The 27,332-nt window shown below is 35.0% G+C and overlaps 1 protein-coding gene across 2 annotated transcripts in view; it reads left to right on the top strand.

The window, feature by feature from the left end:
• The window catches only part of LOC113226174 (calcium/calmodulin-dependent 3',5'-cyclic nucleotide phosphodiesterase 1-like), a 371,342-nt gene that overhangs the window by 299,165 nt on the left and 44,845 nt on the right, over positions 1-27,332 (top strand). For both annotated transcript variants that reach the window (XM_026458709.1, XM_026458708.1), the window contains exon 3: positions 14,715-14,828. In XM_026458709.1, coding sequence (XP_026314494.1) covers positions 14,715-14,828 — 114 coding nt within the window. The remainder of the gene's footprint in view (positions 1-14,714; positions 14,829-27,332) is intronic.

The raw sequence follows: 27,332 nt of genomic DNA, 5'->3' as shown, positions 1-27,332 counted from the left end.
ACACCACTACGTAACTGTCGATAAAATGTAAAAAAATGAAACATATGCAAGTGTTTAGAAATAACCTAACATTTTTTTCTCTCAAATAAAAAAAATCATATAATTGTTTTATCATTTAACTTGCTGAGAATTCTGTTGTAACAAAATTCCAAAATTATGTTTGCGGAAGCGCGAATAAAAATATTTAAAAATTATTTCGGTTCTGTCTGGTGCATCCGGATTCGATTTTCAAATCCGGATGCACCAGGCAGATAGGGCGCGTGATTCACTCGGTAACCTACCTGGTGGCGCCTCTGTCTCGTAGTTTTTCATCCGTGCTCGTAACCGTTTCCGACATATGTATATGTATATATATATTGCAAGTAAAAGAACAGCGAATAACAAGTAACGGCACTGGAACAAGTTTCAACTTACATTCATTTAAATTTACTTAGGTGACAAAGAACCTAAAAAAAAACTTAAAACAATGTAAAAAAAACTATTTGCGATGATTTCATGACGTTACGACAGCAATTTAGTTCAGCAACATTGTGATTTCTGTACTTCAAGTAGCCATTGACTGCACTTTCTTTTAAAATAATGCACTAACTGGCAAACTTTAATGGAGGATGGAAAGTCATTACAACATTTACACATAGCAAACCGAAAGCGTCCTCTGATTGAGTATAACTGAGGAAACCAGCGAAATTGGGTACTGCATTTTTATTCGCGTTCGTATTTGTCTGTAGTTATATCTGCGAGGAATACAACCGATGCCAAAACAAGTGTATTGTCTAAAAACATCAACAGCGAAGAACTGTGTATAATTTTTAATGTTCATTGCACGTATAAAAGAGAAGTATAGTAGCAATGGTCGTTATGAAATTGTTCGTCGACAAATAACCAAGTGCATGTTCCATAGTCGACCTCATCGTCACTTTCCATCAGGTCAGATGGAGGTCAAATGCACACTTACATTAGAATAATAAAGAAAACCTAATTCTGCCCCAAATCATAACCGTCCCGGACCTTAAACGAATTAATTCTTATTCCACAGCAGCTGGGATGTGTTGGAACAATTACAAATACAAATGTGGTTAAATATTAGGTCCTTACCTATGAAATTGCCGATTGCAACTACTGGGAAGTTTGAAGTTCGGAATCTTTCATTTTGCTTAGAATTTCAAATTCAATCAAATTATAGTTAATAACATAGCTATGATCTTTCTTTTAAAAAAGAAGTTATTCATTTCTTTTTCTGCTGTTCGGTTTTTTTATTTAGCTGTTCTGTGTCTGTGACCATGGAAAAAATCGGAATTGCGTGTTTTTTTCGAATACAAGTTCTGTCGTGGCACCAAAACGCAGCACAGGCACACAATATCAACGTTATGTTAACCAAGTCGTAATTAGCAGCAGCCTTCGACATAAGTGATAAAATTATATTGATCCATTTGTGTCAAATTGGAATGACAAAAAAGGTAAGAAAGTGGGTGCCGTATATACACTGAACAACAACAACAACAAAATTCCGTCGAAGCTTGCCTTAACTTGTTGAATATGCACTGAAATGATGGGATTCAAGATCGGATTGTCATTTGTGTTGAAAAGTGGATCTTGTGTGACAGTGACAGACGTCTGTTGTACTGGTTGGCCACAGGGGAGGCAGCCAACCCATGTCCCAAATGCAAATTGAGTCAAAAAATGCTGTGAGAGTGTATGGTGGACCTATACCGGCATTGTTCATTACAGCTTCTTGAGACCTGGCACAACAATTACTGCAAAGCGATGTGCAATACTGTGATGATGTAATGAATTGCAAGTGACGTTTGACATGCTGGCTGTCAAACAACCGAGATTTGTCAATTACTCTAATCGACTCCATCTCCACGACAACGTTCGCCCACACACCGAACATCGGACCTTTTCAAAACTACGGGAGTTACGACTGAAAACTCGCCATCATATTTACCAGACCTTATTCCACTGTTTTTTATTGGAATTAGGATAACTTTTTATAGAGAAAATATTTCAAATCCGATGAGACGGTGAAAAATGCCTTTAAACATTTCATTGATACCCGTTCCTAGGATTTTCATAGCAGAGATATCAATGAACTTCCATTTAAATGACAAAAGTGCGTCGACTATAATGGTCAATACTTGGATTAATTAAATATATATTTTTCATTAAAAAATCTTTCTATTTAAAACCGCAATTTCATGGGAAAGACCTAATATTATATTATTCTTTTGGGGGAGATGGGACTGCAACTCCTCCTTCTCCTTTAGCTTGGCTCGGCCTTCTGTATTCGGAAAAATTAAACGGCTTACTTGAAGTTTTCATAAGCTACGAAAACGAGAGTTTTATCTAAAAAATAGAGCTCCTAACAAAAATATGTTGTACTTGAACAGCTTTTTCTAAAAAAAATTATGATAAATGATGATCATTGACCTCAATAGCGACAATATGGTCCATAGTTTTGATCAGTGGTCATTGCCGCAGAAATTTTCTTTGATTAACTTTGTAGGAAAACAATTCTATACCATTCGCGAAATGTCTTCAAAAGGATAAAGCCAAGTAAAACTTTTAGATTTCCACCGTAGTTTTTTCTTTGCCTTCAGCGCACTCGGTGGTAATCCAATACCAATAGCCCGGAGATTTTCTAATCTCTGGGTTCCATTTCGAATGCCATTTCAATGTGTAAGAGGTTTTTTTCTTCAAAAGAAAACGACTATATCGACCTTCACACGAGAACCATTTTTTACTAATTTTCTCAATAGCAATGTTAAATTTTAATCATTCAACTTTTTGAATTATTCTTATTTATTCATGTCTGCTATTTTCATACCGATGTTCATAAGAACGAAGATCTGATGCGAAATGCGTTTTGAATATTTAGTATGCATAAAGTATGCGTTTCAGTTAGATTTTGTGTTTTTGAGCAATTACAGCATACCTATAATTCATGACATAGATACAAACATTCGATATTGTGGCAATTTTTATTATACCCGTTACATGTTAACTAGAGTTGCCTACATCCTTAAATACATCGTAGAATATAGCTACGACACCTTGCTACGGGCTACGACCTGCAGCTGGTTGCAAGGAGCTACGAACTTTTCGCATAACTCATACAAACTATTCCCTAACTATAAAGTTACCTCGCGCCACTATGAAAAATTTCGTCAAGTATGGCAAAATTGACTAAACGACGTTAACTTAAATACAGAACGTTACATTTCAGTTTAACAGTACATAACACTTGTAGGACGAAACTTTCCTAAACACTGTTCACCAAAGCGCAAAGCAGTATGAATAAACAGCTCCTAGGTCCGGTATTAACAGCTTCCTACATCGAGATGTATGTCAAGCTGTTCTGTATTAATAGACTTCAATTATCGGCAGCTCAGATAATACCATTTGAAAATTCCAAGCCCTCGCACTTAGTTGGTTTTAATTAGGATTTTATTTTAATAGCAATAGAGGTCCTTATAAAAGAATTCGTCCAGGGAAGTATTTATTTCTGCCGCCGAGCAGTAACGTGAACATTTCTGCGTTCAGATTTAAAAGGTAAGGGTGCTGGTGTTCTTCTTAACTTTGTATCTCAGAGTGACGAGCCAAGTATCAGTGGCCCTGAGATCTTTGCGATCAAAACTCACACTGGCGCAGAGTCGAATGGTCCTGTTTTTCAACTACAACGCGTGGTGACGCGCGTCGTCGCCCGAAACCGCTCGACTTTAACACAAATTTGTACCTTAACAATGAGAAAATTTAGGTGAATATGCTATAGGCGAAAAACAGACGCGTCGCGGCGCTCTACGCCAGTGAGTGTTCAGCCTTACAGTTGCCTCAAATTCCAGTAGCCAGAGACGCGACACTGCGTCGCATGAAAACAAGCAATGCAACACAGGCTTTATCTTCTGCAAGTTAGATTAGATTTCTTTAAATAAAAAATGAAAAAAATGGTTCAGCAAGCGGCGGCGGACGGTTGCGAGCTGGGCCGCCATATTTTTACTAAATAAAGTATACATTTCTTCTAATAAAAGAGTAAAGCCGCCTACCGCCGCTGGCAGCGTCTGTCTGTTTAATTTTTAATTTTTTGTTTAAAAAAATGTAACCTTATCTTATAAAAGATAAAGTTTATGTAGCATTGCCGTTTTAATATGTTGTAACGCCGCGCTGCCTAGCTGCGGCCATTTAAGGTGGCCATTTTGGGTTGGGCATGTCGCTTACCACGCGCACTACACTTCTGGTTCGTCTCATCACTTGACATAAAAAAAAACACTATCTTAAGTGCTGAGTGGCGTACATTAATAGGCGGCAATTTAGACGACTCTTAAATGGGTAATCATTGATGAGCACTTAAATCATATTTATTCATAAAGACAGTGGAATGAAGTAAGATCTTTATATTAAGCATGCACTTAAAAATGATTTATATAGCCCTAACTCTTTGTAACTACGAAAATAAAATGTACCCTGAACATGGAATAACGAACTAAAAGAAGTGTGAAGCGGGCGTGCCCTTGTAGCCATTGTTATGACATATTTATCATAACTAACCTTTGTTGGTCGTCAACGCTCTTTTAACCGCTCACGCGATGCGCTCCTTCTACCGCAAAATAGCGGCTATTTGACTTCGCAAATTAGAAAAGCATTCAGTTTAAATACAAGTTTTCATAAATAAAAATTATTATTCTGCATTGCTAAATAAATACCCTCAGTACTACCAACAAAAACATCTCGAATAAAATGCAGTAATACACCGCAAATCCTGCACTTAAAAAGCACTAGTGATACTATATTTACACTGGTACTGGTGTATTATTAAATTAATATATTAATATAAATTATTATTATTTTCTTAATGGCGGCCACTAGGCTTGGACCAGTGTCAGTTTTATAAGAATAATATAAAAAATATGACGATCGTCGCCAATTTTCCATTATACGTTATCATGGGTTGGTGAAGCTGTCACTGTCAAGAGTAAACTCTAATCATCAACGAATTTAATATATCCGCTCACGCGATGCGCTCATCCTACCGCAAAATGGTGGCTATTTGATTTCGCAAATTAGAAAAGCATTCAGTTTAAATACAAGTTTTTATAAATAAAAATTATTGTTCTGCATTGCTAAATAAATACTCTCAGTACTACCAACAAAAACATCTCAAATAAAATGCAGTAATACACCGCAAATCCTGCACTTAAAAAGCACTAGTGAAATTTTTTGTGTACTTGGATAAATATGATAATATTCCGTTTGAGTGGTTCTAACGTTTACCATGAAATTACTCCTTAAAGTATAGTTTATAAACATTTATATTCAGGGTAAACTTAAAAAACGCCACTTACGGTATGTTTTCAATAAATAAACAATAATACACACGATTGTCGTGACGTATTTTTGAAGTTGTTTATTTTTTTTTAATGACAGACACAGGCATTAAAAACTTTATGGTTTACTAGAATAGTTACCGAAATAGCAATTAATATTAGTTCTTTTACCTGTTATAACTTCGATATCCGATAAATCATCACCGGCACCTCTAGGTGTAGCATGCGTCTACGGCTGCATGTATCGCGTGAGCGGTTAAGGTAAAAGTGTGTTTCATTAGGTAAATTAAAAATATTTTGAGTGAAACATAAGGTTCGTTGTTCTGTTTTATGCTGTTGAAATATTAGCAATAATAAAAATGTATCCGGTGAAAACATTTCATATTTCTGGTGTTATTTTCACAAAATTAAACACATAACTGTTATTTTTTTAATACACAAATATATCAAACTTATCAAATATTAAAAAAAAAGATATAATGTTTAATACAAGATCAATAAAAAGCACCTATATTGCACTGATATTAAAATCCAATACTCTTTTATGATCCGAAAGACCTAATATGTTACAAGATTCCTTCCTTATATTCATTTACATAAGAACTATTGAATATTTGTGGCATCTAGTGTTGAGTAATGGAGCTTCTAAGCCAAAAAGTTGATAAGCGTTTTATAGAATTAGTACGATCAGTTTCGATGCTAGCAATAGGTGGTAATAGCATGGACCAATAGCGAGTACTGCTAATCTCTGTGCTGCAGATCGTAACTCTGAAAAAAGTCACAATTTCATACTAGACCTACATCGTCGCCATGTACATCAATTAATACTATGATATGTGATATATTAATATGATATGCAGGTAGACAGTTTTATTTTCTTGTAAATTAAAATTATTGACCATGAATTATTTTCTAAATTTTGACGAATATAGTATCAATAGATGGCATTGTGTGTTACAAACTAATTTATAAATAAATGCTTGCTAATATACATAGGTATATGGCGCTAATTCTAAAAAAATAAAGGAATAGCCGGCAATATGCAAAAACATGTGTGCAATAAGCGCCATCTAGTTGATTTGTTTCGATACATTAAAAATTAGAGTAGCTTTGTTAAATTGCAGCTCGTCAATGTAAAACAAACTAGTTATTTTGCAATCATCTCGACATCTGGTGTACCAATAAACTAAATACCTGACTACGCGAATGATTTTAGGTAGACATACGATCGCTTAATGACGAGCTCAAATCGACACTGTATCATATAGCATATCGGTTACATACTTAAAGTAGTATTATACGCCATGCCACACTGGAATTCTTTTTCCTACAAAGGAATAAGTCCATGGTTGAAGAAGAAAATTTTTTTTAATGATGGTTTATTTTAAATTTTTATTGAATTGATATTCATTTATTTTTTGTGAAATTACTCCATTAGATTGTTACAATTATTAATACAAAGATCGAACGCTCAGCCGAACCGACGTCTTCTAGCGTACCTTGCCAGACGCTATACCAACTAAGCCACGGAACGAACCAGCGGACCTCACGAATTTTTTTATGTGCTTGCGTCGTGTCTTTGTATTAGGTTTTTCAACGACATTTTAGCCGTAGTGCCATCTATGAGAAATCTATGCTACATACCCAACCCATAAGGGTCACCTAAAATGTTCTAACCTAACTTCTTCAACCCATTAAAAACAGTTAGTTGTTATGCAAGGCTGCAAAATTGTTGTTTGACACGAGTCGACGATTGAAATCCTGAGCATGGCGAAGGTTTCAAGGCACGAGACGCAAAACAACTTTGCTGCCGAGCGAAACACACAACTTTTCTCCGCACTATGGCGAGGAAAATGGTAGATGAAAAAAAAACAGGTGAACTATAACAAATCAGTTTTAATAAACAAAATTAGTTATCGATGTCAATTTAATGCAAACAATAATAAAATTAAAATAAACCAACGGATTTATATTACATTAATAATCTACGACAAATCGCGTAGCGTACTGCGTCATTATGTTTTTGTATTCATCGAAAGAAAAAGTTAGGTGCGCCACAATCCAGCGTTAAGTTCGAATTTCAAAAACGCTTTTTCGCGCAGATTTCTAACGAGAATGAAGGCCTTTCCCAGCTCACTCAAACGAAAAACAAGCCTCTGTTGCAGCTATCACTTCTTTTAATTTTGATGCAAATCGGTAAAAATCAGATAAAAAGTCAAATCTAGTGAAAACGGGGCGCGTGGAAATAATTCGTATCATACTTCGACAAGTTTTGATGTTCTCATTGCAGATAAGAAACTGAATACACGAAATTCCGTTTTCTCTATCTTCAAGAATGTACCGACTTCCCTTTTTTATTTATAATTATTTTTATTTTCGCGCAAATTTTAAAGAAGTAACGTCTGTTGCTTAGTTAGGAGTTCTAGACCTAATTTCGTTTGATAATTGCATCCAATCAAGATTATAATATTATCTTAGCAGTGTACTTAAAGATTAGGTCACAAGTGGCTGCGAGTGGCGACACCGCTTTTGATACTAATGCCGCTTGATACCATTTCATCTAGTTTGTTATTCCGTGACCGTGAAGGACGTAAAACCTTATAAAAACAGCGCACGTTTTCCACGTGTTACATGAATGGGACCTCCGGGCTTCGTAACTTATTGTTTGCAGGCAAGTTTTGAATTGAATATCGAATTTCTACCAAGTGTAAATTGTGCTTGTTACTAATAATAAATCTTTATTCATAGCCATTAACATAGTAGGAAACAAAATTACATAATAGTGCTTAATATAACAATGACTGATTGTTGTCCAGTCGAACAACACCCAGACCCCACAAAAGGATTCAACCTGTGCTAGCGGATAGTACTGTTGTCGCCGCGACGACGGGCCAGCATCAATCGTATTTGAGACAATATGGCTTACGAGTATACAGAAAGGTACTCTGACGTCCCAAAACCCAACTGTTCATTTGGAACCCAGAAAAGGAAGGGTAGAGTTTGAAAAACAATTAGTGCGTTTAAAAGATAAAGATAAAGATAAAGATCGATTTATTTGTGGAAGTAGGTACAATAAGTTCATCAGATCAGTTCAATACATTAACAGTGCTACTACAACCAGTTTCGTCGAAACATACAAATATAATTAGTGGTGGTCGCATAATGTACAAAATATTATAATTAAAAACTGTCAAAAACTAGTAAATATGTAAAGAAAAAATATAATAAAAACAGTAAAAATTAACAATGTCAAAAATAAAGCGAAAAATCATGTTAATGTCAAACTTACATGATTTACATTTCTAAGCCTCCATAAAATATAAAGATACTTAATACTATGTTAGTTTAGTAATGTAAATTTAGGACTATAGTGTGGTAATGAAATTGGGGAGTGAATATTGTGTACTTGAGACTGGTTCGAAAGTGCGTGTGTGTAAGTGAAATAAATGATGGTGTGTTATAGTGATGATTTTGAATGCTGACAAGGACAACTGGAGAAAGATGAAGGTCTGAAATTATATTTATACTACAAATCGATAAGCGAAGTTGGTTTGTTAGTACTAAACAGGTATATTCTAGGCGAACGGTTACGATCTCACAACATCAATGGTCCAATAACTCAAGAGAAGTGCCTAATCTTCATACTACATGTCGTTTACTCTGAAGAAGGTCAAAATTCTTATATCCAGATGGCGCTGATCTATTGATCTTGAGGCTATTAGCCTGGAAGTAGTTTATACTATGTAAACGTTCGTGGATATAAATTAATTGCTCTTTAATATGAAATATATGTCAGTTTTTTCTTGTAATATTTTACATATATTGATGATGAGCTAAAATTATTTTCAAAACTTTGACAAATACCAAAAGTATCAATTAATGTAAGGGACAAACCACGGCTTTTTTGGAGAGCCAAAAAGTTATTTAATTTTTTTTATATCTGTCTATAACTTTTTATTGTCTCCTCCAATTTTGATTATGTCTACAGCAAAGTTTTTTAGAATTTCCTCTTCTTTCATGCTACAAACGAAAGATTTAGAAATACCAAATGGTTTAAAATACAGTATGTCCCTTACATTAAAAAAGATTTGGGGCTATTCAAGGCTAGAGTGAATAGGCATTTTTTAGGCAAACGCGTCCCATCGTCGGTCACATCGTCGCTTAACATCAGGTGAGATTGTGGCCAAGCGTGTGTCTATTATACATATAAAAAAAAAAAGATGTTTAGTTGTCCTTAACTGCCTCCGTGGCCGAACGGTTACCATGCCGGACCGCCACGCAAAGGTCCCAGTTTCGATTCCCGGGCCGGTAGAAATATTTGTACGGCCTACATTTATTTCTCTCGTGAGTTTGGGTGTAAATTGTGGTTGTCTATGTGTGTGTCCACGGCATCCGCGACACAGGGTTTCCCTAGTGCGGGGCTATGTTGAGTGTGTGTGTGCGTTATTATTATTATTATTTACAATAGATTTACATATAGTTTTCCATTTCTCTTCCCGCTCACACTATGCTCGACGGTTTACACATAAAATATTAGTAACGTAAGGCGCAACTAAACATCTTTTTTTAATATTTTTTAATGTAAGGGACATGCTACATTTTACACCACTGCACATTCCTAAATTTTAATAATACCAATCGATAGAGAGGGAACTTCTGAATCCAATGATTTGATAAACTCATTTTCGATAAAATGTGCTTATGTTAATTGATACTTCTGGTATCGAAGTGTGCGTGTCAATAGGATGACATTGTCTAATTTATAAATTAACGCTAATATGGGTAGATGGTACTAATCCTAAACAAAATAAAAGAATAGGCGGCACTATTCATAAAAATCTGTGCAATAAACACCATCTGGTTGATTTGTTTGTTATCACAAGAAATTAGAGTAGCTTTGATAAACTGCAGCTTGTCAAATGTAAAACATTTGGTACTCGTCGCGACATCTGGTGTACCAAATAGGTACTAAATACCCGACTACGCTGTCTTGCGATTAGGAATCTTCTTGAGTGATTGGTCCATATCACATCGTAATTTCTATTCAGGTTAGATTATGGACGAACGTCAGCCTATCTTATATAATATTGTTATCATACTAACTCTGCCCTACTAACCTACTTTAACTACCATTTAGCGCATAGGTTTAAAAAATATACCATTTATTTCAGAAAATTTACAGTCCCATTTGTTAGTGAATTTTAACTTATTTTTACTGTTAGTGTAACTATGAAATCGAAATAGTGCAAAGGGCTGCGGTAGACAGGGCATCATACCCGATATGATCATCAATCTCCCAGGACGTAAAGTTCGGTGAAGAGAGCAGGGGACCTACCACAACCTCTTAGAACAATATTACTTTAACCTAACGTTGAGTTTTCGTACCATGACGCGCTTAAAGTAAGTTTGTTAACCATGATGTTTTATTGGCAGCTTTGTGACTATTCATTCACTCAGTTCGTACTATGACGCGACTTTGACATTGTTCTTATGTCAAATTTAGCAATCTTTATTTTTTTATTTAATAGTACATAGGAAATCATTTCTCGTTAAATAAAAATACGCGATGTTTATTTCGTAAAATTATGACAGCGACATCTATATGCTCCTTGGCGACACTAACAGTTGACACTGGACTATAGGACCGAATTCACAACGTGACTATCAAGACTCAGCTTGTTTAATTTTTTTCTTTTCATGAAAATGCGGAATAATTATTGAAAACAACGTAATTTTAATAGATTTTATTATTACATACTTTTCTTTTTTAACAGTCAAAATTCTCTGAATTTAAATAACATTAAGCACTTAAACATTACACTACGATAAGACGACTCGGAACATCAAAAAAGAAAGAGATAGCATTATATAGTTCACATAGCGTTATCTCTTTCCTATTTTTAGTAACGAATAGAGAATATTGGAAAATCATTCGTTCTTTCAATCACTTTAGCAATAAATAATACACTACCTAGTTGACAGGTTTGTCGTGTTACGAATATGAGTAATATTATAATAGGCTTGCTTTAAGCTTACATTGAAATAAGATTGTTTTTGAAAAGGTTATGGTAGGCCCCCGGATCATCGTCTAATCCATAACGTCTTCCCAAAGTGGTCCCTACCGCGCCCCCAGTGGGCGCTGAAGAGAGTCCTAGGGGGGCGGAAGGGCCCTCGGAAGCAACCAGAGAGGCGTTGATGCTGTCCAGGGGGGAGCAACGGCATTTGACAAAAAACCTGAATTATCTATATAAACTACACCACAAATATATTTCTTTTCCTTGTGATTTTTTGTGTTAAGTTAATATAAAAAAATACGTGTTTTCAATATTTTTTGTGATGGTTGGTGTTGAAATTGTTTTTATTTCATTCATATAATAAAACCGTTTATTATGTATTGTCATTTAAATAATCGCTGACTTTGTAATATGCTTTCCTGGTCAATAAATTAAAAACACACTTTTTAAAATTGGCAATGACATTTGTATCGAGGATGTGATTTGGCAGCTTATTGTACAATTTTGGCGCCATCGCACAAATATTTTCATGAAAAAGGGTACTCTTACAGGAAACCAGTTTCATTTTATTGTTCTTTGTATACGTTCCACTTTGCTGAAGAGTAAAGGATGTTTTTGTTTTGTTATTTTGCCTAAGTGGACGGTGAGCCAAAGTTTGGGAATCTATGTTCTAATCTATTTTGTACTGCCCTGAGAATTCTGTTCGAGTCAGTCACGATGCCGCTTTTTTCGCATCAGTGTATAGAAATCGAAATCTTTAAGGAGTAGATTCAGGTCATAGTTGGTCATTCCCAATGCGCGTTTCCCAGGAGTTGTGACCCTTCATCGGCTTCCAGGATCCAACACGACGTTTTCCTGCACCTCTATAGCAAGGGATATCGCTACTTAACGTTCACTAATGAACGTAAATTAGAAATTAAAGTCACAATTCCATGAGTTTAATTTTTAATTTATATCTCGATCTTAAATATAATGCACACACTCATAGCTCCGCACTAGGAAGATCCTGTATCTCAGGTGCCATGGACACACACATAGACAACCACAAAGTACACCCAAACTCCCGGAAGAAATTAAGGCCATACAAATATTTCTCCCGGCCTGGGGATCGATTTCGGGACCTCTGCGTGGTAGTCCAAAATGGTTCGGCCACGGAGGCAGTTAATCCAGTTAATATAATAAAAAAGTGCCGCCAGTCAAGCTATGCGGTGTGCCACTACGCAGGGTCTCGCATTTTAAGTACCTAGGGCACTGGGTGATGGAGAGTCTGTCTGACGACATGGACATTGACAGGGAGCGCAGGGCGTTGGCAGTAAGGTGCAACATGCTGGCCCGCAGGTTTGCACGTTGTACTAGAAACGTAAAGCTCGCGTTTTTTAAAGCATTTTGTCAACATTTTTACATGTGCACACAGAAAGCATATCGCGCCCTTTTTTTACGGGGGAAATCTTTATAGATACCCCTGAGTCTCCCTGTGCTCTATACTGGAGTATTATATTTTTTTTTTTTTGGAGTATTGTATTATATATTAACATAATTAAATTTTTATTAAATTGATATTCAATTATTTTTTGTGAAATTACTCCACTAGTTTGTTATAATTATTAATACAAACATCGAACACTCAGAAAAAACACTCAGAAAAAATTCCTTCGATCCGGTCGGATTCGAACCGACGTCTTCTTGCATACCGTGCCAGACGCTATACCAACTAAGCCACGGAACGAACCAACGGACCTCACGAATTTTTCTATGTGCTTGCGTCGTGTCTTTGTACTTGGTCTTTCAACGACTTTTTAGTCGTAGCGCCATCTATGAGAAATCTATAGATTTATATATAGATGTATAATCTATAGATCTTTGTATTAATAATTATATTAACATAGTTTATAAGTATTTTGTTACTAACACTATATGGATATTTTGTCCGAAACAAAGATTTGAATTTAAATAATATAACTACAACAAAAAATTTACCTCAGAAGTTGGTGGAATCACTAATACCTGTTGAGGTACCTTTTTTCTAACAAAAAAGGAATCACCAAAATCTATTCATAAATGCCGAAGTACAACATACATGCAATTAAAAACGACTCCTTTTTTTAAGTTGGTTAAAAATAAGCAGATCTCTATCAAGGCAACCGTTCTCCCACACTGGGTTACCGTGTTACCGCTCTACTGACCTAGTTGCTTCCTGAAAATTCCAGACGTTTTATTTAACGTACAGATTATTACAGCAAAACAAAATGTTTTATAGGCTTAAAAAACAGTGACATGTAATACTTTAAGTATATGAAAAAGAAACAATATAACTAATAAGGTAAAACTATTGTTTGAGTAACAGTCAAAGTATTTATCGAAGTAATAGACAGGCCAATTATCTATAAAAGCAGACGAATAACAGCTGCTTCAACAACCTATAATATTCAATTATTTGACTAAGCAGCAGCGCGTAGAGATATCAAAATAACGAAGCAGTTTCTCCATAGTATTAAAAGCTGTTTAGGATTTTGACTCAAGAGGGAAGAGTAATTTATTATATCAAAAATAAAGTCGATATTGCACCACAATACATTTATGATAAAGTAATTTATGTTAATGATCCATGAAAAATAGTGATATTGTAATATGTTTTACAACCATGATATATATAGTTTTTTGTGAAAATACTCCACTAGTTTATAGAAAGAGGCTAAAGATCGAAGACAAAGAAAAATAGCTGCGGTCAGTCTGGACTTGAACCAGTGCTTGTTGCCATGACGAGGCTGCAGCTCTTAACCAACTGAGCACAGCAATTGTGAATTTCTTTTGTTTGTGCACAGAACTATAATGAATTTCAAAAAAAGCATCGTATTTTTGTTAATTAAAATAGCAAATATGACGCTACTCAAATGCTCTACTGCCTCCTGATTGGTTAAAATATAAGCGGGACTTGGCCAATCATGAACACTGTATTATATTTCTTTGGTTTTTTGTTTTGTAGCGTTTGTTCGTCGTTCATTTGAGTTTGTTGTCATGGATTGTTAACAAAGTGTACTTTAAATATTGCTTGTATTTCTTATATTATTATTCTCGTTGAAAAAGTATTGTATGTAATCATTACATAATTACATCTTCAAATCTCGTACCTATTACTAAGACCATGAAGCTGATTTGAATATACATTGGGCGTTTAGCAATTTTTGCTGAGTTTGAGATGAGAGACAAAGCCCTCATTTATACAGCATTCTCCAGACTTTCATATTTTTTTCTACTAGATATCTCTTTTGATAATGTCAAAGTCAATACAAGCACAACGTCAGCGCCAAACAGCCTAGCCTAGCCTAGCCTATCCTTTCCCGTGATGATTTTCTAACGTATTTATCTCCGTTGTTCACAGATTACGCTATCTCCTTAGACAATTGAATCGTGGCGAAATATCCGCGGAGACTCTCCAAAAGAACCTTCAATACGCAGCAAAGGTCCTCGAGGCCGTCTACATAGATGAAACCAAGTATGTATAAGACGTTATGTTATTATTTTGGTTCTTCATGTTGGTAGAAGGCCTTACAAGGAATATTTATTTATTTGGTTTATTCATATTCGTTTGATGTTATCAAGATTGAATAAAGGGGGTTGAAAACATGGCAGTAATAATAGGAAATTCAACGTTAAATCAATACGCTTAGCGACGTTTCTTCTTTGCAAGTATATTAAATCGAATACGTAACACATGAAAAACAGCGACGTGGGATACCAGCTGCGCAAGACCGGACGTCTTTTTGTTGCAATTATAAAATGAAAGTACGTATTTTCACAAACCACATAATTCGCAGATTATTTTAAGCAAGAAAATTCAGTGGAAGTTTTTAAATCCATAATGCCATTGCAAAAAGCCAAGACAATAGCAGAAGAGCTCCTCCAGATTGGCGGGCGAAGCTTCAAGCTCGCTTTGTAGCCACTAAGAGTGTACCTTAGCCATAGCGAAAGTAAAAGGAGAGCTAGGTCCACATACATTTAGTAGAAGCATTATTTGTAGCAGTAGAGCTCCTTTTGAAAGAGTTTGTCCAAGGTAGTATTGCTACCTTACCTATTTCTGCCACCAAGCAGTAATGACAGTTTTGAGGGGTACAGTACTGGTGAAACTACAAGCACATGGGACTTGTCAACTTATGTCTCAGGGTGACGGGAGCAGTGGCAGTGCCCCTCAAATCTTTACGATTTAGAGCTCTGAATGGCATTGTAACTGTTATGCACAGGCGTGTAGCTCGCCATAAGGCGCACGACATATACGTCTCGTCACTTGGGTGTTATAAAAAAAAATAGATGAAGACGTGATGATTAATAAGCACGTCTCGTCGCTTGGAGAATTTTAATGGGAGTGACGACGGAACGAACCAACGTAAGAATAGTGGAAGGAAGAGGAATCCGAGAACTATTCAGAATTTTAAAAATAAGTGGCCAGGTATATTATATGATAATAAGGCCGTCTCTCGGGCAGACGTGTCACTCACCACCTTTGCCCGTCCCTCACTTTATAATCATGAAAAAGAAATGAATTTTCTATATAATGTTTAATTACAAAATTTCTGTTTGATTTGTCGTAGAAAACTTCAATCGGATTAACTGTACATAATTATTCTTGCTAAGAAATTAATTTCTGAGTCAAGTTCAAACTTCACTGATACAATATTTAATTAAATATTCCTTGTAAGCGAATTATGATGGCCTTTTCTTCATTACGGTAGTGTCGCGGCTTTCGTTTTTACGTAATTAATATAAAGTTGTAAGATCGTAGAATTTATTGTCCTATATGGTTTTATACTACGTTACACGAAACGGCAAAGTTTTATACCTATTGCTACCTCAATTAAGAAAGGGTTCCAATAAAGCCTTTAATGGACCAAGAAATTCATAATTTCTTAATGTTTCAGATGTCCGACCGCTAGTAAAAATATACGCAGATTTTTTTGTTAAAAATCTTTTTAGCCCTGAATCGTGGAAACCTTCTTTCACTAAGCTCTCTGTGAAAGCGTTAGCATTGATTTCGATTTTCTTGTTTCTTTTTCTTTGTAGATTTTCACTTTTTTGTGTTTCAATGTTGGAGCATTAATCGATTGAATATTATTAGTAACCATGGTATGTATATATTATAATGACTTCGAATCACTACAGACTCGCTTAATTTAACAAATTTAACCTACCAGTCGTTAAAGGCTTATGATAAGAAATTCGAAAAAAAAATTACAAATTATTTGCAGAAAAATTAGGAGGATAAGATTTGAGCTTCTAATTGAAAGGAGCCTTAATTAGAGTGAGCTCAGGTCAATTTAGCAGACAGGTACGAGGCACAGGAAATCTTGTTAGGAACAGCGACGAAAAGATTTAACGAAAAAGGCTAGAGTTTTTTTTTCGTATTACTAAAATACACCAAGACGGTTTTATGTGTTTTACTTTTATGTAAAAAAGACACGCGGCTACACACGCACCTGACGTGACCAACAATCGTATGTATTTGTCAAAAAAATTGGCATTCAGATTGTGCCTCCTTGAAGAGGTCCCTAAAAAAGGCTCAGAACAGACGACGTGGTTTGAAATGATTAATACGAATGAGGGCACCGAAAAAGTGTGTCAGTTTTGAAGAAAATACAACTGGACGTCATACGTATACAAGCCATCTCGCCGCTCTGTCAAGATTACGTCCAGTAGCGTCCAGAGCCCAGGTCCGTGCCGGCGTGCCCTCAGACCTGCTACTTAAATTTATAAACGAGTTAAGAGCCCTCATCTCCGAAACATTTTTCATAAAAAAACCCAAGATGTCCATTGGAAATCAGTCTGTCTTCCTTCAATTCCTTCATTCTTCTTAATAATTGTACGAGATTTTTAATGTGTTGTCCTTTAAACACGAATTCACGTAATAGATTGAGGAATTTTGATGGAAAAAAGTTATAAACATAACTCAATTTCGAATATCATGGAACGATGAAATATTTACATACTTGTTTAAATTGTCAAGATACGGTAATAGTTATTTGTTATGCAAGGCTGCAAAATTGTTGCTTGACGCGAGTGCCTGTATTCAATGAAACTTGAGCAAGCAAAAGTAGATTCCTGAGCGTAGCGAGGGTTTCAAGGCGCGAGACGCAAAACAACTTTTCTGCCAAGCGAAACACAACTTTTTAAAATGATAAAAATGGTAGACAAACATTGACTTACAATTATATGGACGTCGGGTCCGCGCTAAAAAGTGTCCGCAGTTGTAAGGCGCTAAAATCGTATACAGAGCGCCAAACTCCGCTTTAGTCTTCATTTGTTCGACTGACAGCGCGATACTGCGATGACATTACAATTTAAATTTCGAATAGGTTGACTTGCGACATTTTTTTCGTGGTTTTTGTATTAGACCCGTCGTCCATTTATTTGTAAGTCAATGTAGATAGAAGAAAAACATTTGAACATCAGTTTTTTTTTAATTACGAGAAAAAGATTATCTTCTGATGCGTTCTGAATTTACACCTCATCAATTTTTATTCTCGCTTGTACTTTTATTTTGTGTGATTATTGAAATTATTTTAGTTCTATCACGAATTAAAATAATTTAATAAACACAAGTAGTTAACATTGTCAATTTAATGTTAACCATAATAAGAATAAAATATACCAACGGATTTATATTACGTAAATAAGTAATGTACCTACGGCAAGTCGCGTAGTTGAACGTGTCTTTATCTTTTTTTTTTCATCGAAAGGAAAAGTTTGGTGACCACACCACAGTAGATCGTCAAGTTCGAATTTCAAAAACCTTTTCCACGCTAGCGTGCAATAAATGCTTTTGCGCGCAGATTTCTAATTAGGAAGAAAGCCTTTCCGAGCTAGTGAGGTGAAAAAGAGTTTTTTATTTTATGTAGAGAGTCCTAGACAGTACCTACTAGTTGCATTATAGCTACTATAGCTTGCATTTGTGACTCATCTATACTGCGACATAGGGTCTCTGTTGTTAAATAATGATATATATTGGATGTTATATATCATTACGGCCATCAGTGTTGTGCGGGATAATTTCGCACTCTCAGTATTTTTTAAGAACTGACAAAATATATTTAAAAAAGAATAATATGGCACAAATATGATGAGTTCTATTTGATATGAAAAACGACAAATAACACAAAACAAATATTTTTTTAATTTCCTCAGTTAAATATTGAGAATGCCATACTTCCTCCCTCGACTTAGTATGAATTTTATTAGATAGTAACAGAACATAGTGCCATATATTTAAGCTTAGTATAATGGTCATTATTGCGAATAGTGTGAAAGGGTTGTAACCCTAACAGCCGTGATCAGGATCACGGCAGTAACACAGGAAACTTCCGGTCCACAATTTTATTTAACGTGAAGTAAAAGGTAAAGTAAAAGAACTGTAACAAATAAAAGATAGCTGTAGAAAACAGTACATTAATAAAAAAAGACAATCCATAACTTAACCTAAAAAATGGTAGATGTTAGATTTAGGCACTCACCCCTTATCGGGTTTTATTATGTTGAATTACAGATATTGGATAGACTGTTATTCGCTCATTATGGTCGATACATGATTTACATTGATTGTATTATGATTAAACTTGAAAAGAATAAAAGATTAAACAATTTGATTTAGTAGTTTTGTCCGCTATCGGGATCAAGCAGAAAGTGACCGTAGTACGAAGCAAAAATGAGAAAGTGAAGGAAGATGGAATAATTCAAATTTAAAATTTAAATACAAGCAAAAGAAAAAATGATACGATACGAAAAGGTGAGATGACTCTGTAAGGAGGTCACACCCTCACAAGTGTAGCCAACATAAGCGTCTTGGTGTACTTTTTAGGATTTACCTTAATATATGTAGCAAATGTAATCCAACGTGACCAGAGCCGTAGCTTTGCTACGGTTTCTGCGGTGATTTGCCATTAATGTCCTTTGCCGCAAAAAATAAATCATCCTGAAGGTAGGCGTTGTAGTTTCCACAAAGGAGTAAGGATAAAAAACAACCTTTTCCTCATAAAGTAACTTGGAACAACCGTAAAGAACTTCATAAGGTACATAGATACCTTAAAAATGTATACCGTCCATATGAGGCGGTGCCGAGACTTTATGAAACTTTCCTAGCGCAGTTTCTCACTTGAACAAATAAAGAATTTTTATACGCCCAGTGGTGTGCTTTGGTTGCTTTTTAACCGACGTCAAAAAAAAGGAGGAGGTATTATAGATATAGAAAAAAATGGGGATATGGTATGGGGTCGTGGTTCGTATCGCCTCAAAATGACCTTATCGAGGTGACAAGCCTACAAACACCGCCACAGTGACATCGCCACAGTAACATTGTAATATAACTCTTATTCAAGTGACTGTAAGTTTAATTTTGTTAAATTTTAAAATTGAGTTACGTCGTTTTCACGTTTTAAACCGTACCCAATCAAAATCTTTAAGTTATGGTAGTAGATATTAGAGCGTAAAGTTTGAATTGCACACAAGCTATAAAGTGGCGACATCGACACCCGATCTTAAATAGCGTCATTATATATCTCCCTTTTTTTTCTATATCTATGGGAGGTATACGTTCGGCAGTATGTACGTTTTATACATGTATGGTCAGCGTGACTATGGGATCTGTAACCAGCCCGAAACGATGGTTGAAAACAAAAATACGCACTTTAAATCCCAAAACATGTTTTCATTTCCAATAAAAACCACTAAAAATCACTAACTCCGTGATTTTCAGGTAAGTCTTTTTGCACTAAAGTTTGGTGACAATTTTTATTATTTCATTACTCGAATATATCATCGTGGCATATTAAAAAATATTTCAGGTTACCAAACTTGAATATTAAATAATGCTTCATGATTATATTTTATAAATGTTTCAATAAAAAGAAATTGTCCCCAAAATTGAGTACAGAAAACTTACCTGAAAATCACTGAATTACAGGTTTCTTACCACGATATGATCTCTTTTTATTTTCCCGATATTTGGGAACGGTTGCTCGCTCCATGATCACGGGTTGACTGGCCAGAGGCAGATGACAGCTTTAAGAACAGACATAATCTGTCTACCTTCTTTCGCTACCGACTACCCTCTTCTCGATTACTTGTGGTGCTACATTGTCACTAACTTTTTCCGACAAACCCCACTCACTGTATCCATACGCTAAACTGAAGTCATCCTATTTTTGTTTTTATTCTTGTAAGCACTAAGAACTGGATTTCACGCACTAGATAGTTGAAATCTATCTTCACGGTTAAACGTTTGGTACTTTGTGATCTCGATGGTTTCTCGTACCAAACGTCGTATGTAATAATCATTAGTGATAATTAGTGATAATCATTTAGTGAACGAAAGCCTTAAAAAAACTTATTTGTTATTTCTACTATATTCATTAAATTCAAAATTTTGAATTCATTGAACGAATGAATGAATGAAATTCATTCTACTTTAACATTTTCTAATTATTTTCTGTTTATCTTTCCCTCTTGTTTATTTTAGATTAAATACATTAAAATATATTTAAATTGTTATTAATTCTTTAAACAATCACAATGCAACGTGTTACGTAATCATCGAGTATCTTCTTCAATCTTCTCTAACTGTCATTTAATTTGTTTGCAAACTATTCTGCCAAATCATTACTGTGACAACTGCGCTCCGATTGGCCAGCCCCAATTCGAAACAATTAACGGGTGTCGTCAATTGTTCCACTTCAAATCGACCAGTTTAACCTGAGCTTTGCTACAATGGACGAAAATTGCAAAATTACTTATTAAATATGTAATTACCGATGAAATGTGATTCCGTTTGTTTTGTAATTAGATGTTTTGCTGTTTTTCCCACACCACCGAATGTAACAGCCCCCATATTAATCTTTATTACAATAAATACAGAATATTTTTGGTATATACGGAGACGTACGCACAGGTCAGTTCTTGGCGCTGTACTATTTCAGTTTTCTAATTTGTGATTTCAGCGCAAACGAGAGTTGATATTTAAAAGAGATATAAGGGTCATTTGCCTGATGTGTTGCCAGGGATGGATGGCGCTTATTTCTTCTCTATTTCTGGTTATATATTCGATGTAAGTAATATACCATTGTCGAAATTCATTTAATGAAATTGTAATAAGGTCGCCACAGGACAGGCTCTGCCTCCCAGGCATGACATCACGTTTGCAATGCATATTATGTTAAAATATAATGTCAATTTAGCACAAGCGTGTTTGATATATTATTTTTTGGCAATCTTGTCATATTGTTCTCTGTACTAGTGATGTCAAATAAACATATTATTATTATTATAAATACAATATTGTTTCAGACAAAGACTAAAGAAAAAAAAGAAAGAGATTCATTTATGAAAATGTTTAAATCAAATTATAAAACATTCATAAGGTGACTGACAATCGTCGTCTCCTTGAGTTATGTTCTTCGATGAAAAGTCAAGGTGAAACCGACGACTTCATAAAAAGTCCAATGTCATTCGGGGACGTCCTTCAATCACTGTCAATTTATCAATTTAACCGATAGAGGTAACTAAATTAGTAATGTTCTTGATCTTTATTCTGGGGACATGTCAGATAAAAATCAAGGTACGACTTTTAATGCAGTATATCTAGTTGTAATACAGACATAGTAGTATGAAAAAATAATAACAAATTAAATCCATTGATAACGAACAAGTAAACTTTTCCAAAGTACTTTTAGTAGATTTTTTATCTCTATTGTCGAAAACATATATACGAAGTTAAGCCTCAAAATAATAATGCTATGTAATATGGTATGTTCTCTTTTTAAATTTCAATCTATATATTGATAACCTAAAAAAATAACCAATTTCAAAAGTTTGTGGAATAGCATCTATTTGCCAAGTTTTATTGAAATCGGTTAAAGGAAAGATACTGAAATCCCATAAACCGAATTCAGCCCCTAATTTTCCACCCTTAGAGGTGGAATACTTTTTTCAAATTTGAATGAGACCACTAGTGAGGTACAACCTTTCTAACAAAAAAGAATCATTGGAATCAGTTTACCAAATGCCGGAATAATCACGTAACATAGACATAAAAAATACAATAGAAATGAGAACGTTCTTCTTTTTTGAAGTCGGTAAAAAAATCTAATTTCCATTTAGAAGAAAAAATAGTCCTTTTTCAAGAAGTTCCATAGTTGTAATTTCAATGACGCATGACTACATACTTTGTGATAAGGGCATGCAAATGGGGTGATACAGTTGAGGTGCACGAAAGGAGCCTCCCGCATGACGTATCATTCCTTGTATTTATTGAGATCCACTAGTTTTTGTTATCATTACGAATACAAAGATCGAAATCAATACGTCAAAAAATCTCAATAAATACGTTTGATCGAAAAAAGCGACATCTGCGTCAGTTATGATACCTGTAAAGGTATCGCTTGCGGTGAGAAGGTTAATCAAAAATCTCTCACTAGATGCGTAGCGGCAACAAATGCCGAAAAGTCAGTGTGAAGATCTATAACAAAAACACAGGAGACTTTCGACGACTCCGCAACTGGACCCGTGGCTCAGATTAGATTACGGTGCAGCATGGAGTGCTCAGCAGCAGTGTTCAGTCTTTGTATTCATAATCGTACCATTCCTTTCTTTTACATCTGGCATACACAGCATTACAGTATATGCCATCGATAACTATAAGAAAAAGGGCATACACTCATCGTAGCAATCGGAGACTAATTGCTATGTCTGGTTTAATATGAGGTGCTCACTTGATGCACCATCCAGCTTTTATACTTAACTTTCAGACAGACGAATACACAAATAAAAGACATAGCGTTTTTAAATTCTTACCTAAACTCAAAATATCTTTGCAGAATTCGCGTCGTTATTAACTGACTTCAAAAAAAGGAGGAACTTCTCAATACGACTGTATGTTTTTTTTGTACGTAAATTACGCGATAACTTTGTGAACCGAGTTTGATGATTCTTTTTTATTGGAAAGAGGGTACCTCAATAGTGGTCACATTAAAATTTGGAGAAAATACTCCACGTCTAAGGGTAGCAAACTAGGGGATGAATTACTTTTGCGATCGGTTTTTTTAGTACTTTGTACTGTGATTATTTTAAGATTAAATTTCTTTTCATGAGATAAGCGCATGAAAATAGTGCGTAATGAACATGGAAGCGTTGTGTTATATGTGTAATGAATAAGGTACAGTGTAAAAATGCAGTAACTAGCATTGAAAACTGAACGTTCGATGGTTAATAAATGCCAAAACGCTAAATTTTTTTTAAAACTGTCAACAATGACTCCTGTCTGTGCAGAAATCGAGTAGTAATTGGTCGGTGGTTAAATACCGTAGCTACACTAAATAAATAAAATTTTAGATATTTTTTAATTACAATTTTTGAAGTTTTATACATTTTACATTGTATAGTGTAACACAAACGGCATCTATTAATTGCTTGGTGTTTAGAATGCACTCCGCTTTCCGGTTTGATGCAGCAAGCGATGCCCGAAAATCAGCAATGCGTCTTCATTCTGTTTGTCCACATTACCCTTGTCAAATCAAAACAAAACAAGTATCTTTATTTCGTAGGTAATCAAATTCCATTAAAATCGTAAAGGAAAACCACTAGCAGGTCAATTCACCTGACAAAAATGATTTTTTTGTATCATCACAAACATTCAATAGCAGGAAGTAGACCATGCGCTCGTATCATCTATGCAATCATTGATTTTATAATAAGCTTTTCTAGTAAGTACATTTTTGACATGAGCTTTAAACATTTATACATAGGGAAAAGGTCCACCTCCATGTATGTCTTAAACAAATAGAGGTGTCCTCAAAAAAGACCAGCCCCCGTAGCATGACTACGCATGATAGTCGCGACACGCGCGATAAAATTGGAATAAGCGCACGCTATTGGCTGCCTCAATCAGATAGCGGGCGCTTATTTCAGTTTTAGCGCACGCGTCGCGACTATCATGCGTAGCCATGCTACGGGGGCAGGTCAAGAGTAACTATAATAAACGTGTGAATATGAAAAGCCTTATGTGAGTGGAGGAAGCGATAGAGTTTTGTAAGGAGCATAGCGGGTGGGAGTTTTCGCATTAGATCAATGTATATATTACAGACATTTTGATAGGTCTGGCCACTATGAATAATGACCAGTCTTTGTTAAAATACACACGTCAAATGGACAATGTAATGTGGGCAAAACCTGATATACAGGAATCTCCTAGTTCAGGTACTTATACGTGTTATATTTTACATTGATTCGCATAATTAGTCTTTAGTTATTCCTTTGTATAATAAGTTGATCAATATTCAATAAAGAATGTAATAAAAAATCATGATTGATCATTTTTGGCGGTCTGTATGAATAATGACCATCCTGTCTTGGTTAAAGTGATGAAACAAATGATTTATTGTGTTTTGGTTAAATCGTTAGATTATTGCTCGCGAGGAGGAAAGGATTACTCATACTGCCCGGTCCAGGTGACAAATTCACGCCATTTTCAGCCTCGATTTATAAAGTAATATTTTTTTCAATTTGAACGATGATCTTGGTCATCATTAGTAAGAACGGGTCCGTATTAACAATGTCCGATTATAGAAATTTCCCGTAACATTATCTACTTGAAGATACGCATATTTTTATCAAAATCATCAACATGCTCTCAAGCGAGTCATTGCGCACCCAAAACGAAAAATTGGACAGGATCGATCTCTTCCACTGTTCTCTGGGTGAATTCACAAAGATATCGCTTTACATTCTATGTTGTTAGCATTTTGCTGGTCTATTGCATTAGGTTGATAACCTGTAATAATTTATTAAATTTTGGAAATCAGTAAAATTACTGCGAACCTTTCATTCTGAATGATTCCTCGTCATTTTCCACGCCTTAAAGTTTTATCAATTTTATCGGAACTGATGTTTAAGTCGTTCCGTATTTGCAACTCACGTCAACGCCCATGTTACATGGACTAAATTGGATTTACTTCACGTCGAGAGCAACGCTTGTGCATGGCATAATAATTTTGGATAAAGTACTAATACCACATCGTGACATTTTATTCTATTGAAAGGAGCGGGAATGTTGGTTTATTTGAATAACCAAATGTACGCTATTTAGAGCCAAAAAAAATCATTTTCAATGTGTAAAAATGTGTAAAAACCTAACAACACGATACAACGATACATCCTATCGGAGAAGGCCACAGACCTAATACATCTAAATAGACGCCGCATGTGTACTTCAGCCTACTTCGCGTGTCTAATGTAATATAAAAACGCTTAGTTGCCACGCTTTAGAATGCGCCCGGCCGTTTTCGTAGTTAGACAACAGTCGAAAAGCCTATTGTGCCATTAAAAACTGCAAGAACACCACAACTTCGAGTTCTTGAAAAAACAGGGACTTTTTCCATAGTTAGTTCATTTTGTAATCAGAATATACGCATAATTTATTTGAAAACCAAGTATTTTGATTTTGTATGAGTGTCCAGTAAAGAAATATATAACCGAGTGTAAGCCGCATATTCATAACATATTGCAGCTTTTACTTGGTACGTACATTTGTGATTCTTCGTTAGTAGGTGATATATATCTGTGGAGTAGGCAGACGCTAGAGACTTTCACTGCCCACTTTTGTCATAAATTCCTATATTAAACCATCTATTCTCAGCTACTTATGAAACGAAACATGGTTAAGGCTTTTTTTTATACACAAAGACATTTAAGGTATTTTTTCGAGCATTGGTTCTCAATTTAGGTACTTTATCATACCATGGTTCTGGGAAAAAAAAAACTTTAAAAAAGTAAAATCACCTATGTCATACTTTTAAGACTTACTTTAATTTCTATTCTTTTTCTGATATGCATTTGTGCCATTATTTCAGTCTGCCTACGTGAATAATAGGTATAATATTATATAAACTAGCTTTAAGAATTAAAAAAGCATTTTCAATACCGAAGCACATTATTTTGACCGTGATAACTACATAAAAAAATTACAGCCGCGGTTTATTACATTTAACCGAATATCTCAATGTGGACACTCGTTAATTTCCCTAGTAAAATGGACCATAAATTATATAACACTGCTATTAAAATACGTCACAAGAACGCAAAGATAATATTTGGATTCACGTGGGAAGATTTTAATGCTAGTTGTACATTTAAATTTTAAATTAAATTCCATTTTTCAAATAATTATATCTAAACGTCGTTTAAAAAGTCACGCAATTCATAAAAATCCTCAACGAAAACTAAAAACTTTTATAGAAAACATATTGCGACAATATAAAGCAGTCCCGAGATGCCTGTTTCTTTTAATTTATGCCATTAGTATCCAGAACAACGTGTTCTGGAATATTTTATCAATGGTAGGCCATGGCCATGTGGCAGAGCTATGTAAGTGTGTCATAGACCAATTTGTTATGTTTGTTTTGTTGTTAATTTGTATTTAAGATTGATTTTCTTGGTCATAGTTTACCAAATAAAAACATATTTCCCTGAAGCCTATAAATACTTATAAAATACTATAAAGATACTTGTTTGCAGAACAAGTTTATGACCGCCATTCCATTCGCTATATAAAACGTGGTCATATCAGCAATTACGTGTCATGCCTCGCTGTCATCTAGATGAACACATACCACACACACGACGTGCACGAACACAATTTGCATTACAATAGATTCAGGGCCAGAAATTCACTGGATTTGTGAAAAATGAAATAAAATACACAAACCCACTCAATGTCCTGAACATTGAGTGGGTTTTTTCATTTTGTACTTTGAACCGTTCTTGTAGTAAACGGCATAGAGTTGGATTTAAGTCTTAAGTGCAAAGCTTGACGTGCTCATAACCCTGTAACACATTTATTTAAAAAAACGCCCTTTCACTCTAGTCTTTAGTAGCTCCAAATGTAGTTTTCGGAAAGCACAGATGAGTCAAAGTCAGAAGTCAAATAATCTTTATTTCATAGGTAAGTAAATTACACCCGAAATGA

This window comes from Hyposmocoma kahamanoa, unplaced genomic scaffold (genome assembly GCF_003589595.1).
Source record: "Hyposmocoma kahamanoa isolate Upper Pololo Valley unplaced genomic scaffold, ASM358959v1 182, whole genome shotgun sequence".
In the NCBI taxonomy this organism is placed as follows: Eukaryota; Metazoa; Arthropoda; class Insecta; order Lepidoptera; family Cosmopterigidae; genus Hyposmocoma; species Hyposmocoma kahamanoa.
Note: the sequence above shows the minus strand (reverse complement) of the source record. Positions and strands in the feature narration are given on the sequence as shown.